The sequence below is a fragment of the Ambystoma mexicanum genome, chromosome 10, assembly GCF_040938575.1.
Source record: "Ambystoma mexicanum isolate Mex_15411 chromosome 10, UKY_AmexF1_1, whole genome shotgun sequence".
NCBI lineage: Eukaryota > Metazoa > Chordata > Amphibia > Caudata > Ambystomatidae > Ambystoma > Ambystoma mexicanum.
The window spans coordinates 1,682,889,813-1,682,907,808 of NC_090932.1; the positions used below are offsets into that span (position 1 = coordinate 1,682,889,813).

General features: G+C 46.9%; 1 protein-coding gene across 1 annotated transcript in view; it reads left to right on the forward strand.

Annotated features, from left to right (window-relative positions):
- Positions 1–8,951: 8,951 nt before the first annotated feature.
- LOC138493102 (uncharacterized) overlaps positions 8,952–17,996 on the forward strand; it is a 46,462-nt gene continuing 37,417 nt past the window's right edge. The window contains exon 1 of the mRNA XM_069620315.1: positions 8,952–8,980. Coding sequence (XP_069476416.1) covers positions 8,952–8,980 — 29 coding nt within the window. The remainder of the gene's footprint in view (positions 8,981–17,996) is intronic.

The window sequence follows — 17,996 nt, forward strand, 5'->3', positions numbered from 1 at the left end:
ATCTTCCAGAGCTCTAAAAAAACTAACCTTTTTTCCAATTTCTTCCCTGTGTATGCAATGTGCAAGTATGTGGTCATGTGTTGCAATACTGCTTTTGACAGTCATCCCCCATGTGGCCATGGCATGAACATCTTATCTGCCGTGCCTTTCACCCATTCCGTACTATACTGTTTGTGCTTGGGCATGTGCTTTGGTAATTTCTTATATAACTGCATCAGAGGAGTAACATCTCCCATTGTGACTAGTGTCAAATGACTGTCAATACTTACCAGATCTTTTAAAACTCCTTCACAAAAGCAACAAATATGAGCGCGTCCAACAATCGCAGCTCAAAACCTCTATATATCCCTATGAGCCCAATCTACCTCTGGGTTGGTACCAACAGTTTCCCTAGATAAATAATATAACCTCTTGACTGTTTCTCGCTCTTCGAGACTTTGATTTCAACACAAAAACACAAACAGACAGGCTAGTCTACTCTTCATATTAATCGTCAGTGATCACTCTTAATCTCTGCCCCTAATAATACCCTGATTACAGGGTTTAGATTGTTAACGTATATGGACCTGTCCTGTACTTAGCCTAGTCTATTTCAACTGAAGTGTATAACAATCTCTTCTAAAACACCTTGGGGTAGAACTCTCTGGCCTGCTCTTCTATCCCTCTCGTTACCCAAAAAAAGTCTCCCCGTTACTTTCCCATGAGTTGCCCATTACTATCTAAATTACCACAATCCCACCCCCCCTATTTACCATTCCCCTCAATCTACTCACCATTCGATGTGCTTGGCTCGAGGCCTTTGGTATCGAATCCTTCTCCAGTCGACCACTTCATCTTCCATCCGCAGAGGGCCTGTGGAAACCAGGTAGGGATTTCGTCAAGAATGGACCCTATCCACCGTGTCGATTCTTCTTGCAAGAATTCTATATCGGCCGCTCGCCACAGGAAACCCTGTGATCTTCCAGCTAGATGGCGAAGGATGTTCGATCATCCGAAACGCTGGAGTCTACAGGTCGATGGATCTTATTTCCAAACCATTCGACATGCTGCCAAGTGAACCCTTATGGTCCTTTAATTGAGGTAACACATTGTACGATGGATGGAATGCAGAATAACTCTTACACCAGATAATAAGACTGACGCAGGAAGTTGGCCAAATGTCTCGTCAGACTGTTTTATTTTCAATTGTCTAAAACAGGGTTCTACATCAATGGACGGCGCACAGCATAGTCTCAACGTATTTCATAAAGAAGCATTCTAACATAGCAAAAATTCATCAGACGTGAGGTCACAATACGTGGCAAACAAGAAAAATGTATGTGGGATTGTAAGGGAAGATCAGGGTTTCAGCCACTCTGGAACGGTTGGATCTGGGTGCAGAGAGGATCTTGTAGCCGTCAGGGAGGAGAGTCTCAAAGCTTGTGACAGAGCTGGCCTTGAACCTTGTCTCGGTGAGACAGAGGACATCGAAGTCAAGTTGCTCCAGGAGGCGGCAGATGCCAGAGGAGTGTTTGACAGCTGAGCGAGAGTTTAAAGTGACAATATGGAGAAGTTTGCCATCCTTGAAAGACTTCTGAGGAGGGGTATAAATCAGAGGTACGCCCTGCGAAGGTGTAGAAGAAGCGGGAGGTGGGGAGAAGAGGAAGAAGGAGAGGGCAAGGTAGCCAAGGAGGAGAAGGTGAGGGAGCCGTGGAGGGGAGAACGCGGACAGCAAGGGAACAAAGGAACGTAATGAGGTGTGGGAAGCGTCTATCAAAGAGGAGAAGGTTGGCTTGAGGGCCTTGGACCAAGATGGTACCATTCAATTAAACATTAATGATGACCTTAGAGGAGTAGAAGGGGTCCAGGAGGGTCTCCCACCGGTTGCCACCATTAATGGGAGAGGAAGAGAAGGCAGAGAGCACAGAGACATATGTAGAGTCCATAGGTCTGGCAAGGGAACGACAAAGAGTATGTCGGTGAAAATTTGCCTGGAGGAGGCTCTCGTTTAGGAGTCAGCGATAGAGAGGCCTGGGTTGGAGACCAGGATGTCCTTTTTAAACTTCTTCCTACCAGATTTAGTGTGGAGAGCAGGATAGTCGATAGCGAAGCAGTTAGAAAAGATAGGAGAGATAGAGAGCACCATAGAGAAGGTAAGGAAAGGAGAGAAGCGGAAGGGAGTGGAAAGGGGAAGGGGAGAACACTAGGGAAGGACACAGGGCAGGGTGCAAGCAAACGAGACAGAGAGAGACGAGACAAGTTGACAATTGGACAAGACAGCAGGCGCTTAGATGGTGGTAAAAGGTTTTCTAGACAAGTGCTTTTCTAGGAGACAGACCACAGACTGTCAGTTCTCCGGGGATACATCAGATCATGTTTTCTTAGTGCATACCTTGTCTCGAAGACTCTCCTTGGAATAGTTACAGTTACTGGTGTTATGCACATCACAACTTCTGGTTCCCAACAAACAGGTAGCATGGGGGTGGGACTTCCTGTAGAGGCATTTGGCTCCTCTTGTAAAGTGGTTTCTTCACAATCAGGCATGGATAGAAACATCAGCGTTGGATATTTAACATGGTCATGCGTTTTTTCAGCCAGGTTGGCCATGAATTTTCAATGACATTTTCGAGTGTTATCTGTGGTTTCTCTGTGGTGGGTCATGAGTGACAATGGTTTGAACCACATTTCTCCCATCTTAAGGAAGCTTCTCTGCCTTCCCACCCAGACAGAATGTTCGCCATTAAGACTGGCTACATTACTATAAGGCAACCACTGCTTGTAAACCCGCCTATCTAGCTGCAAACTCTGTAGCTCACGTGGTTCCCCCTCCTTCGGTGTCCAGGCCAACCCCAGACTCATGATGAAAGTGGCACACGAGGGAAAAACAGGAAACAGGACTTCTCTTGAAATGCCTCTGTTTACTGGAACCCCAGCCCAGTGGCAATCCTCCAGTAGTTCAGTATGGCACTCTGGACCTTACACTTCAGTCAATGCCTAGGTGCTGCTTAAGCTTCTTGTGTCCGCGCCTTACATCCCACCCCACGGCTTGAAAATCCCATGCTACATATATTAGCCCCCATCATACCTCATATGTTAACCTCAATGGCATATACAGAGCTCTGTTTTTTCCAAGCTCAGTTTGCCCTATAGAATACCCATATGGAAATACAAAGATTAGCCTATGATAATCAGCACGGTTATCTGTGGTTTCAGCATGTGTAGCCATGCTTTTTAATGATATTTAGAATGGTTACAGACAGGTTCTCGTGGTCAGCCATGTATGACAAAGCCTCATTCAGTTATTCACCCTTGTTACCTGTGGGTATTCCTGGTCAGTCATGGATGATCCATTATATGTCCCTAGTGGAAGAGCCCGTGTACACGTGACAAAATGCGTGAAGAAAGACATTTTCAGAGTGTTAATAGAGACATTGGGGATGTGTGATATGATGAAAATAATTGTATTTACAGAAAGCCCTCTCTCTGTATGGGAAAAAAGACATTTATTTTATTGGAGAAATAGTTGTTAATCAAATGAATTTCTGTTTACATGTTTTTTTTAATGTATATATTTTCTTAGTGTGTGCTACTTGAAGTATGCTGTTAAAGTGGTATCACTGTCTTGGGACTTTTCTGCAGCTAATTGCATGTTATCATTGTTGTAATGCACATTTTACTCACCTGGAAGATGAACTTGAAGTTTTATTAGTGTATGCATTAGGTAACAGCTCCCTCTAGCAGTGATAACAGGTGAAACAGGCACATGATGGCTTTGGGCAAACATACATCTGGCCTTTCTTTATATAGTATGATAGTTTTATCTGCGGCTTCTCTATGGTCAGCTATGAATAACAATTGCCTGTTGATATTTTCCATGGTTGTATGTGTTTTTTTCGTGGTCGTCCATGGATTGGAACAGTCTGCCCATGATATTTAGCACAGTTTTCACGGTTATTGTGGAATCTGGGTCCTAATATGCTCTGTTTCAGCAGCTCATCCTTCTCTTCAGGCAACTAGGCAGTGGCCATCAAAGCATGTCTGTTGCTCTCCTCTATTTATGGGCAGTAAGCAGGATGGGAAGACAAAGAAGCCCCTTCTTACTCCTTCAACAACCCCATCTTTACCAGCAGAACTTGACCACTCTCCCACAGGGTATGCATAATAATTCATCATTTATTACGTGCTTAATACGGGAGACCAGTTTCTAGACATGGCACCGGGATTCATACCTGTATTGCTCTGCGTTGCTCCTAAACTGTCCTCCCGGCCCTGCTTTGGAGGGAACAGTGAGTCAGAACAATGGCTGGGAGTAGCGGGCTGCGGAGAGTGGCATGTTTGCTGGGATTGACAGTAACAGTAGTTAAGGCCTCTTGTTGAGTGCAAACAACTAGCAGTGCCTTTTTCATGGAGATCCACAGAGAGACACACTTGGCAAATAACATTCCTCATAATTAATACATTCACCCATTTCCATCCACTGACACAAATGTAGCTCACATGGCAGATACAAATAAATGATGGCATTCTCAATGCCAATAAATGCTGCTTTAATCAAAACTTTAAAATCTGCATTGTGGAGCAATTCTGAATAGAGACCGACCGTGCATTCGAGAGACGGCGTCCAAGATCTTTTAGGATTTCCCGTCCACCTGGGTTCTAGGGAATTTACTCAATGGCAACACATTCAAAGCACTAGATATAGCACCACTTTAAGGACATAACATTCCACCAAGACAGATACTCACAAGCAATCCCCTTCAAGACTGTCCACATCTGAAGCATCGGCCGGGCACGGGTGCGATCCTCTGTAGGGAGCGAGCCCACGATAAAACGGGCTTGAGAGGCAAGGAAATCCCTCGAATCACTCGATTCTGAAGAGTCTGAAGTTTGTTGCCTAAGAAGAGGGACATGCACTATTGTATTGTGAATAGTGCACTGCTTGCACTAGTGTCCCATGGGATTTCTATCAGCAAGGTATATAGACGCATGCAGTTATCACAACTGCATCCATCTAATGCGAAAAGGACCCCCAGATTCCCGACCAATTCCAAGGGGGTGGAGGAGACCCAGATGTGTTGGCCACTGAAAGGGGGTGGGGCACCAGGGGAACGGCCGATGAGCAGGGCTTACTTTTATTGCCATTGAGGCATAAACAGTTTTCCTGCATCCATCACTTTGCCATCCCTAGGGCCCCCACAAAGCATCCTCAGACCCTCCATAGACATCAACCACAGTCTAAACACAGCATACAACTAAGTGTAAGGGGGAACAGAGATATTAAACAGAAGAGGAGACTGAGGGGAACCCTGAGGGACTCCACGTCGAATCGAATAGCTGGAAGAGATAACATTGCCCAGCCCTGCCCTCTGTCTCTTCTCCTAGCTAGCTCTGCCCTCTGTCTCCTCTCCTAGCTAGCTCTGCCCTCTGTCTCCTCTCCTAGCTAGCTCTGCCCTCTGTCTCCACTGCTAGCTAGCTCTGCCCTCTGTCTCCTCTCCTAGCTAGGTCTCTCTAGTGATTTACTAATGTAGTGATTTGATACTGTAAGGATATCATTAGTGTCTTTGTAATCAGTTTTAACTTATCTTGTATTGTTTGTTATATTAGGTCCTCGTTCCATCTGCACGAGCTCATTCTAACATAGAGCTCGTGGAGATGGAATGTTTACTATTGACAGTTGATACGGATAGACGGTGGGCCTGCTGGAATAAACTGTAGTTCCCACTAACGTCGCGTCTCCTGCATCTTACTTTTACATTTGGCGATGAGGATTACCACATCTCAGCGGGCCCACTGCACGCCAATCCGGAGGAGGCATGCACCATAAGGCGAGGTGCCGGGAGGTCCGTGTCCGACAGAAGCCTCCACCCCAGCCAGATCAGTGGAGTGTGTGCAGCCTGCGACGTTGCTGGCTTAGAGCTGGCAAACAGTGAATGCCTGCTCCGCCCTCCGATCCCCTGGGCGTAGAAACGGCCAACACCTGCTCGCCACCCCATCTCCGGTTAACTCTGGAGAGACAGGCCGCTCTGCCCCCCGTTCACTTTTGGGGCGTAGAAACGGCCGGCAAAGATCAACATGAGAGACGGGCCTCAGAGGAAGCTACCGTCTAACATGTTAGAGAAGGACAGCAGTTTCATAATAGTATGGTGCTAACATGCATTGAAAGGAGTAATACCATAGAAACCGCTGAGGTGGGGCAGCAGCTCTTGAGAAGTGCCATGATAGAGTGCCTTGGAGGAAATTAAAGTACAGTACAAGTTATAAGAGTGGGCAGCAATATGCTGTTGTGTGGGGAACTAAAAAAAGAATAAAAGGAAGGAGAATATTGCCTTTATAAATTGAGACCGAACTGAAGGAAGCTTCCACAAGTACTACAGCGTGAATTTTGTATCAAGCATTTAAAATGGCAGCAGCAAGCATGGCCCCTCCCCCACCATTTTTGTCAGAACCTGGTACCCCAGTTATAAAATGGGACAGGTGGAAAAGGCTCTTTGACACATACCTGGTAGCTTTTGGGGGTGATAAATATTCCCCTGCAAGGAAAGAAGCGATATTATTGCATAATCTAGATACAGGAGAGCAATGTGTTTTTGATGGACTATCTGACTCCACAGACTTAGGTCAAGGTGAGGAAGACCAGTTCACAGTAGCCATTAGGAAACTGCAAATACACTTCGAGCCAAAGAAAAATATCACCTTTGAGAGACACAAATTCTTCTCCAGAAGCCAAGAATCCTGTGAACCAGTATAAGCATTTGTTGCAGCCTTACACACACTAAGTCACTCGTGTGATTTTGGACCCTTAACTGACTCTCTCATTCATGATCAACTAGTACGCTGTACTAATAATAACAGGATACAGGAAAAATGATTGTCTAAGGAATTATCCTTAGAACAGTCAGTTGAAGTAGCCAGAGGAAGAAACCACTAAGTATACGGCCAGCATGAAGTCAGATAAGAGTCACAGTGAGGTTGCGGCAATCAAGAGTGGGAAGAGACAAGTCACAAGTAAAAGCGTAAAGTGCTTTAAGTGCGGGAGTAACCGTCATATTTTTTCAAATCCGTTCTGCCCCGCAAGAAATACCAGCTGCCTCAAGTGCAAAAGGAGAGGACATTTCGCGAGAGTCTGCAGGGATAACTCGACGGTGGAAAATATCGAAACAAGCATTGGAAGTCCTGAGCAAGAGGGGAATAGTGTGGAGCAGCAGAGAATACAAACCAAACACGTCCTAGAGATTGGAGATGTCTCGGGTGGGGAAAAAGGTCCTGTAGATGTTTTCATGGTTAACAACAGAGTGGTCATGATGAAGGTGGACAGTTGCTCACCGTGGACAAAAATGTCTGAAAAGACATTTTTTAATTGTTTTAAGGGCAACTGAAAGGATCTATGTAAACCTACAATTGAACCGTATGCCTATGGAAATGTTAAAATTGAGCTACTTGGAAAGTACACCGCCACTATCAAGTTCAAGGGAAGAAGCTGTGAAGCTGAGATATATGTGACAAAAGAAGGGTCATCCTTATTGGGCTGGAATGAACAGAAAAACTAGGAATAAGAATACAAGCCAATTCGGAATGTCCAGTAATGGTTGCTGAAATTAGAGATCAATGGGAGAAGGAGTTTCCCAATGTATTCACTGATGACCTTGGAAGACTAATAGGATATGAGCATTAAATTAAACTAAAGAAAGATGCTGTATCAAAAATAAGTAGGGTTAGGTCGGTAACACAACATCTTAGGGGTAAAGTGAAATCTGAAATAAACTCTCTGCTTCAAGGTGGCGTCATAGAGAGAGTGAAGGTGCTGCATGGTTATCACCAATGGTAGTAGCGACCAAACCCAGTGGTGACATAAGACTATGCGTAGACTTGAGAGAACTTAATAAGAACATATTAGTTGACCGCCATCCTCTCCGGAACAAAAGTGAGAAGTTGTCAACATTGAGTAGTGCGTGTATCTTTTCAGTCATTGATCTGTCGCAGGCATCCCATTAGGTCCCTCTTTAGGGGGACTGTCAACATCTTACCTCTTTCATTACACCAGAGGGAACATTTAAGTACTGTAGGATGCCGTTTGGGTGAGCTTCGGCAGCCGCTGTATTTCAGTGGGTAATGGAAATTATCATGGAAGGTGTTCAAAATGTGGTAATATTTCAAGATGATGTGTTAGTGTATGCTAATTTCAAAGAAGAGCATGACCAGATCCTTAGGATGGTCTTGACAAGATTGGGGGAGGCGGGTCTAACAGTCAAGAGAAATAAGTGCAAAATATCAGTAGAGAGTGTGTAATATCTCGGTCATGTAGTGTCCAACCAAGGAGTAAATCCTAAAGTGAGTTTGGTTGATGCAATTGAAAATGCACCATGCCCATCAGACAAAGACCAAGTTAGATAATTTCTTGGTCTAGCAGAATACTATCATAAATTTGTGGAAACATTTGCAATCATATCTATACCTTTAAGGGCCTTATTGAAGAAAGGGGTGAAATTCCAATGGTCCACTCAATGTGAGGTAGCGGTTAGAAACATTATAAATGTTATTGTGTGTGCACCCTCCACTGGAAGATTTAGTGATGATGACCGTACCGTGCTGGTAGTTGATGCCAGCATTTTAGGTTTGGGGGATACCTTGTTGCAATATGATTCTAGTAAGAGGGAGAGGGTATTTGCATTTGCCTCCAGAACTCTCAAGGGAGCAGAAGCAAACTGCTCAGTCATAGAACGCGAGACACTGGCCATGTTTTGGGCCATAAATCATTTCAAGTATTTCCTGTGGGGAAGGAAGTTCTGTGTGCGATCAGATCACAAACCTTTAGTTCAATTGTTCAATGGTGGCAGGTGGGCATTAGGTTCTCCGAGAATAAGTAGATGGGGTTTGGGACTTCAAGCGTAGAATTTCATAGTATATTATCTACCTGGAAGAAAAATGTAGTAGCGGATTGTTTGTCTAGGCTGCCAATTGATAACGATGCGACAATGGATAAAGTAATGAGGAAGGATATGTGGTAAGTGAACTGGTGAGTGTGGACAAGGAAGTGTGGGTTAGGACTGAAGAGACTGGTCAGGATTTGGAATGTATTAAACAATGGACCAGAGACGGATGGATAAGGAAATTCTTGAAAAGAGATTTGAAGTATGGTGGGAAATAAGAGATGAGATGAGAATTGTGGGATGTAGGCTAAGAAGGGGCAACTGTGTAGTTCCTCCAGAAAGTGTGTAAAGAAATCTCATAGAGTTAGCTCACCAAGGTCATTTAGGGGAAAGTGCCACTAAGAGAAGGGTACGGCAGAGCTACTGGTGGCCTAAAATGGACAAAATGGTGGAGAATTATGTGAAAAACTGCAATGCGTGTCAGCAGAGTGACAAATCGAAAATTGTCCGTGAGATACCAATGATGCCTAATACTGTACCAATTCAACCATGGCAAAAGGTATCTCAATTCATGAGGTCATTTTTGGTGGGTTATGGAATAAAACACATCCAGACTGCACTATTTCACCCAAGAGCAAATGGATTAGTGGAGAGATTTAATAGACTTATGAAGGGAGCGATTCAGTTGGCTTTAAGTTCGGGCCAAGACTGGAAGGAGCTGTTAAATCACATGTTATGGAGCTATCTAACCACGTCACATTCAGTGACAAAGGTATCCCTGTTTGTGTCGCTTAAAGGGAGAGAACCAGGAACTAAACTTTGTCCTGGATGGTTGGGTTTGGCCAGTACTGTAGTTGTTGATAGGGGGGCCATCGTGAATCTCATTAGAGAAGCACAGGATGTCAACAAAGAATCCTTTGACAGGAGGGAAAGAGTAAAAAACAGGATGTGGAATGTAGGAGACAGGGTTTTTGTTAGAAACCCGAGGTACTCTCAAAAGTGTGTAGAGAGCAAATACATTGGTCCAAAGAAAATTATTGAAGTGCGTGGAAATGTCGTTTTGGAAGGAGATGAAGTGTGGTCACAAGGTAGGTTGGCAGAAGCTAATACAAAAGAAGGAAGTGTAGAGACTCAAATTGTGGGTGTTGAAATAAATAAAAATGAGGTTTCTAAGGAGGAGTCTTCTGTTTAAAAAAAAATGTTGAAGCCAAGGAAGGTTTAGGTTCTAAGAGGCCAAGAAACAAACCGGGATGGATGAAAGATTTTGTAGAATTAAATGTTTTAAATCTGTTTATATTTTTGTTAAAATGTTTGGGGATGGAGATATGTAGTGATTTACTAATGTAGTGATTTGATACTGTAAGGATATCATTAGTGTTTTTTTAATCAGTTTTACCTTATGTTGTATTGTTTGTTATATTACGTCATCGTGGAATGTTTACTATTGACAGTTGTTAGGGACAGACGGTGGGCCTGCTGGAATAAACTTGAGTTCCCACTAACGTCGCGTCTCCTGCATCTTACTTTTAGACCCTGCCCATTTTCCAGGTGGTGGATCAGCTTGCCGTGGTGCATGGTGGGAAACGCTGGCCAGAAATCCAATAAGATAAAGGCACAATCAGAATGAGAAAGGTCTCTCTTTCTGTGCTGTGCAGAGGACGGGAGCCCGACTGACTCTCGGCAAGAAAGCTTTCCCTCCCCAGGTAACTGGACAATGATACTGTGAGCTCTCTCTTCAAGATTTTACTCACAAGGGTGGGTTTAGGGACAGCCCTAAAATTAGCAAGGTTCTTAGACTCTTGGTTTGCCCTTTTCAGGCGAGTTGTTGACTAAAAACTTTGACTTGGACTTGGAAAACGATCTCTGTGCGCAGAAGTGTTAACAATAACTAAGAGCTCATTGGACAGGATTGGAATACAGTCTTTTGCAAATCTCTCTGGAAGACACCCAGAGAAGACGACAAAGCTTGCAGTCCTTGAAGCATCCTAATAACAAGGCCGCCAGTGAACGATTGCAGAGAGGCCAAGACAGAAGATGTCCTAGTTGAGGCTGGCAGAGGAGGGTTATAAATCCTTGGTCCAGCAGCCATCGAATCATGCAAAGAGCTAATGGAAGACTTAAAAAAGATGCCAAAGTACCAGAAAGTGATTGCGGAGGTGCCTCCCGCGGAGGAACCAGATGCTGTTAATAGCTTTTGAGTTCAGTTTGGAATGTGCAGCAGAAATTCGATTGGACAGTAGAACTTCTAATCATATCCCAAAGAATTTTAGGAATTTTGGCTACTCTTGGCTTTATCTTCTGGCAAAAGAGAAGTGCTCCAGCAGTGTTCCCGGTGCCAATCTTCTCTTTTTAACTCAATGTGGCCAGATGCAGCACAATGATTTCGTAACTCTGAAGTGGGTTTAATAGGAAGTTCTGTTACTTGGCCTGACCTACAATGGAAAGAACTGTACTATTTAAAGAAGAGAGTAACTTCAGTGAGTACTGAGAAGGATCGAGCCGAGATTGAGAAGATCGAGAAAGAGTGCCTAAGTTTGCTGGAATAAGAAAGTGAGGCTGGCAACAACCTCTAAAATGATCACTAGAATTCACATGTGGTGGAGAAACCTCAGGCGTCTTTCGTATCGACACGTGAAAAAGCAATCCGAAAGAGCCGGACACATGTAAAGGGTGTGATCACCAAGTCTTACATTACATTCCAGTATCACTTCTAAAAGATGTCCTGCCACACGGCTAGGACCTGACGAACATTGCCTAAATTCTAGGGTGACAACAAAGTCGCAAAATCCTGCGTCCCTTCACCATCATTGCCATCTAAGTAGATAGTATGGAAAAGCGCCTTCAGCTGAGGAGAATGAAAGTGGGACTGGTGATCGGGTTGGTGATAGCAATGGCAGAGGGGGGGGGGGGCAGATGGGACTTTGAAGGATAGTGTGATTCTGGGATTTTTTTTACTATCTTGGAATCTCACATGGATTTCAGATGTTCACGGGGTTTGCCTCCTTCCTGGCCAGAAGGCCGCACCTTGCGAAAGATGGCGAATTGCGTTGGGTGTGGGCACTGTAAGGCCCCTGCCCCTCTTCCTTGTCACGGTTCTTACATTTGAGATGTTCCTACTGAAAATGCAGGACCTGCAGCCTAATCCTGACCATGCAGCCTAATCCTGCCCATGCAGCATGATCCTGCCCTTGCAGCCTAATCCTGCCCATGCAGCCTAATCCTGCCCATGCAGCATGATCCTTCCCTTGCAGCCTAATCCTGCCCATGCAGCCTAATCCTGCCCTTGCAGCATGATCCTGCCCTTGCAGCATGATCCTGCCCATGCAGCCTAAACCTGCCCATGCAGCCTGATCCTGCCCATGCAGCCTAATCCTGCCCATGCAGCATGATCCTGCCCATGCAGCATGATCCTGCCCTTGCAGCCTAATCCTGCCCATGCAGCACGATCCTGCCCTTGCAGCCTGATCCTCCCCATGCACCCTAATCCTTCCCATGCAGCACGATCCTGCCCTTGCAGCATGATCCTGCCCATGCAGCCTGATCATGCCCATGCAGCCTAATCCTGCCCATGCAGCATGATCCTGCCCTTGCAGCATGATCCTGCCCATGCAGCCTAATCCTGCCCATGCAGCATGATCCTGCCCATGCAGCCTAATCCTGCCCATGCAGCCTAATCCTGCCCATGCAGCATGATCCTTCCCTTGCAGCCTAATCCTGCCCATGCAGCCTAATCCTGCCCATGCAGCATGATCCTGCCCTTGCAGCCTAATCCTGCCCATGCAGCACGATCCTGCCCTTGCAGCCTGATCCTCCCCATGCAGCCTAATCCTGCCCATGCAGCACGATCCTGCCCTTGCAGCATGATCCTGCCCATGCAGCCTAATCCTGCCCATGCAGCCTAATCCTGCCCTTGCAGCATGATCCTGCCCATGCAGCCTAATACTGCCCATGCAGCATGATCCTGCCCTTGCAGCCTAATCCTGCCCATGCAGCCCAATCCTGTCCATGCAGCATGATCCTGCCCTTGCAGCCTAATCCTGCCCATGCAGCCTAATTCTGCCCATGCAGCCTAATCCTGCCCATGCAGCCTAATCCTGCCCATGCAGCATGATCCTGCCCTTGCAGCATGATCCTGCCCATGCAGCCTAATCCTGCCCATGCAGCCTAATCCTGCCCATGCAGCATGATCCTGCCCTTGCAGCCTAATCCTGCTCATGCAGCATGATCCTGCCCTTGCAGCCTAATCCTCCCCATGCAGCCTAATCCTGCCCATGCAGCATGATCCTGCCCTTGCAGCATGATCCTGCCTATGCAGCCTAATCCTGCCTATGCAGCCTAATCCTGCCCATGCAGCCCAATCCTGCCCATGCAGCATGATCCTGCCCTTGCAGCCTGATCCTGCCCATGCAGCCTAATCCTGCCCATGCAGCCTAATCCTGCCCTTGCAGCCTAATCCTGCCCATGCAGCCTAATCCTGCCCATGCAGCCTAATTCTGCCCATGCAGCCTAATTCTGCCCATGCAGCCTAATCCTGCCCATGCAGCATGATCCTGCCCTTGCAGCATGATCCTGCCCATGCAGCCTAATCCTGCCCATGCAGCCTAATCCTGCCCTTGCAGCATGATCCTGCCCATGCAGCCTAATCCTGCCCATGCAGCATGATCCTGCCCATGCAACCTAATCCTGCCCTCGCAGCATGATCCTGCCCATGCAGCCTAATCCTGCCCATGCAGCCTAATCCTGCCCTTGCCGCATGATCCTGCCCATGCAGCCTAATCCTGCCCATGCAGCCTAATCCTGCCCTTGCAGCATGATCCTGCCCATGCAGCCTAATCCTGCCCATGCAGCATGATCCTGCCCATGCAGCCTAATCCTGCCCATGCAGCCTAATCCTGCCCATGCAGCCTAATCCTGCCCTTGCAGCATGATCCTTCCCATGCAGCCTAATACTGCCCATGCAGCATGATCCTGCCCATGCAGCCTAATCCTGCCCATGCAGCATGATCCTCCCAATCTGATGCATGGGGCACCGCTACTGCCTCGTGGCGTCTGAGTTCCATGCATCGAGGTGGTGGTGGGGGGAGCGGAGGGTGGGATGAATGGGGTCTGGGATCAGCTTCTGCCTGAGCTGTCACATTATACCTGTAATACTAGCAGCTGGCATCTGGCCATTCAGAACAAAGCAACTCTCTGCTGACCCCCAGGGGTTTGCTCCCTTGCAGGGTTTTGCCTTAACTACTTTGAGGAGCCTGGCAGCGGTTACAGTGGTTAGGCGTCAGCCCACAGCCCCCTCTCCTGAATGGGGTGAAAGCTGTACTTGACCCGCCCTGTGCTGGTCAGATGTTCCCCTTGGGGTATGGGTGCTCTGAATCTCCTGACATGCAGAGTACTGAGCCACTTGCCAACACATCTGGAATTGCTGATCCAGTAGACTGGGTGCCCGCTCCCTTTCCCCCCAGTAGACTTTCGATGGTAGACCCCTGTTTCCATGTGGGCTGGGATGCAGGCCACACCGGGACCCTTCTGACTGCCTTATTGGTTCCTCTTACCAGCTCTGGAATTCAGGCTGGGTCCTGCGAGGGAGTGCCATGTCATGTAGGGTGGCCCGGGGCCTGGCGCCGCGCTTGCCCCTTCACTTGTTCTAGGGCCCATGAGAACTTTCCCTTTTCTCTGGCTTCTTGTAGTGCATCCTTGACTGATGCACCGTTGCACTCCCTCCAGAGATGTGTGCCTGGGCGTGATGTAGGGGCTCAGTGGGTTGGGTTGCTCACCTGGGGTAAGGCTATGCTTAAGAAGAGGAATGTGGGGGGAGAGGGGAATGCGGCGATGACTTCCTAGTGTTATTCTTCCTAGTGCCAGTACTTATAATCCAGAAGGCCCCTCCCCCTGGGGCATTGCTTTCAGATTCTGAATATAACAGGAGTGCTATTGGAAAAGGGCAAGATGTGTACCTGCCAAGCCAGGTTTCAGGGTTGAAAAAAAGAATTTGAAAACGGTTCCTGGCTTGGAGGATGGACACATCAAAGGTAGGTACTCGGACGAGGAAGAGAAGCACTAGGAGTAATAATGAAGATTACCAGTAAATAATCAGATAATTGCACTTAGTGTTTCTGGGAGATGAATATTGTCTACAAAACATTTCAATCAGAATGTAGAGCCTCTGGGAGTGCTACTGGTTTTCCTCTGCTTTTCGAGAGTGTCGGGGATTGTTACTTGAATTTGTCCTCTTTTACAGAGGTTCTGGAGTGCTACTGGGCTTTTTTCTTCTGTTACATGGTCCCTGGAAGTGTTACTGGACTTCCTATGCAGTTCCAGAGGGCCTTGGAATGATACATGATTTTCTCTGCGTTTATAGAGCTCCTGTGGTTGCTGCTGAACTTCCTCTGCTTTTATACAGCTCCTTTGGTTGCTACTGGACTTTCTCTGCTTTTACAGAGTTCCTTTGGTTGCTACTGGACTTCCCTTGCTCTTATACAGCTCCAAGGAGTGCTGCTGGGCTTCCTCTGCTTTTAAAGAGCTCCTTGAGCTGCTACTGGACTTTCTCTGCTTTTACAGAGCTCCAGTGGTTGCTACTGGACTTCCCTTGCTCTTACACAGCTCCAAGGGGTGCTGCTGGCCTTCCTCTGCTTTTAAAGAGCTCCGTGAGCTGCTTCTGGACTTTCTCTTCATTTACAGAGCTCCTGCAGTTTCTGCTGGACTTTGGTCTAACAGAGCTTCTTGGCCTGTTACTGGACTTTACATGCGTTTACAGAGCTCCCGTGCTTGCTGCTGGATTCTGGTTTTACAGAGATGCTTGGGCTGCTACTGGACTTTCTTTGCTTTTACAGAGCTCACTGGGCCTGCTACTGGACTTCCTCTGTTTTTATAAAGCTCCTACAGTTGCTACTGGACTTTCTCTACTTTTACAGAGCTCATTGGGCTGCTACTGGACTTCCTCTGCTTTTACAGAGATCCTTTCACTGCTACTGGACATTGTCTGCGTTTTACAGAGTTCCTTTGGCTGCTATTGGACTTGCCCTGCGTTTAGAGAGCTCCTGCGGTTGCTGCTGGATGCTGGTTTTACAGAGCTCATTTGGCTGCTAATGGACTTTATCTAGGTTTACAGAGCTCATTGGACTGCTACAGGATTTTTTCTGCTTTTACAGAGATTCTTGGGTTGCTACTGGACTTTCTCTGCATTTACTGAGCTCCTGCGGTTGCTGCTGGGCTTCCTCTGCTTTTACAGAGCTTCTGCCGTTGCTAGAGGACTTTCTCTGCTTTTACAGAGCTCCCTGGGCTGCTACTGGACTTTCTCTGCTTTTACAGAGCTCCTTAGGCTGCTACTGGACTTCTCTGCTTTTAATGAACTTCTGGGAGCTGACTACCTGTCTTGGGCTGGTGGGCTAACGGATATGCATCGCCCGCCAGAAGGGAATTAATGGACAGCCCCTGATCGTGCGCAGGCACAGGCAGTCCAGAAGCCACATAGGCCATGGAGATCACAACACGGAACCACCAGAAAATGAAAACCACAGATGCCCTACGCCCAGCCCCAGCCGGACCGCAAGCAATCAGAAGACTATCAGATTGGCGGAAAAGAGCAAACCTAGCCAAATACTCCAACACGTCCCGCCGGACATCAATGTTATGCCAAGGCACCTCCTCAGACGTTTTCGATCATGAAAGAAGTCAGGGAGAACCAGATCCTGAGAGGTGTGAAAACCGAGAGACAACTTTAGGGAGAAGCTCCGGACCACACCTCAGCACCACCGAGTCCGGCAACACCCTCAGGAAAGGAGGGTGACATAAGAGAGCCCCAATCCCCCCAAGCCTACGGGCAGAAGTGATGGCAATAAGAAAAGCAGATTTCAGTGTAAGATATTTGATATCAATCTCGGAAATGGGCTCAAAAGGAGGCCCTTGAAGGAACCGTAAGACAAGAGGGAGATCCCAAGGGGGAAGCCCTTTATCAGCACAAGGACGGGAAGAAGAAAACCCTGGAGCAACTGCCCCACCAACACCTCGCCATCCAAGTGATCAGCAGACTCCCCCAAAAGGAAATTAATGGAGGCCTCCTGAGAGCGTAGCCTGGAAAAACCGCCAGGCCCTTGTCAAAACCACTCCTGGAGGAATTGAAGTATAGCGGGGAGGTCGAACACAGGGCAGGGATCCCAGACTGCCCATACCAGTCTCGGAAATGGCCCCAATGCCTGCCAAACACCTTCAGAGTGGAGGGTCTAAGAGCACCCATTACGGACTCAACTAGAGGACCTGAGAACCCCTGAGATATCAGCCTAGACTGAGCAATAGCCACACTGCCCCTTGCATCCGGCAGACTTCCAACCGCAGATCCCCTTGAAGGGGACGCGGCCACCTCGGAACCAGCCAAGGTTCCTAGGACCGAAGCTCCAACAGAGAGGGGAACAAACTCCAGCGGGACCCGAATGGAGCTAACAACAACACAGTCAGCCTGGACACTCTGATGCGCTGTAAGCGATATTCAATGAACACTACAGCTAAGTCAATGCCTAGTCTGGGATGCTGAGGAAAACCCTTATTGATGTATTTTTATGTCCAGTTCAGTACTCTGGATGACAACCCTTGTATAACACCCCCCTCTTAGAACCCCCCGACCCCACTGAGCCAAGAAGTAGGTTTGTTTTGCAAATTAAAAGGTTTATTTGAAAATTTAAACAATATATATATATCACACTTCTATAAATAAATTGATAATGGATATTACACTTGTGAATATGAGCAGTAATCAGCAAGAGGTAATCCTACAGTAGCACAGTTCTTGGTTACTTATGAATAGGAACAGAAGAATAAGGTGGGAAAGAATGCATTATATGGTTCAAGGAAACGCAATGATGAATGAAATGCAGTACAGAAAATAACTTGATATGGATTCAACAAAAGACAATGTAATCACTTTTCCTTGACAATTCACTCCCCCCCCATGCAATGTAAGAAATGGAAGGAGAGCACACAGTCTTCAAGAATCCCAACAAAATGCAATACGAAATGCAGTTCCCCCCCAGCAAGCTTAGAGGAAAACAGGTAGAGGTTTGAAACACAGGCCCAAAATGCTTTGAATGTGATGACAATGAAGTGAGAAATGTGCTAAAAATGCTTTTAATTCCCTCTAGAGGTTCAGGGTGGGTGATATCT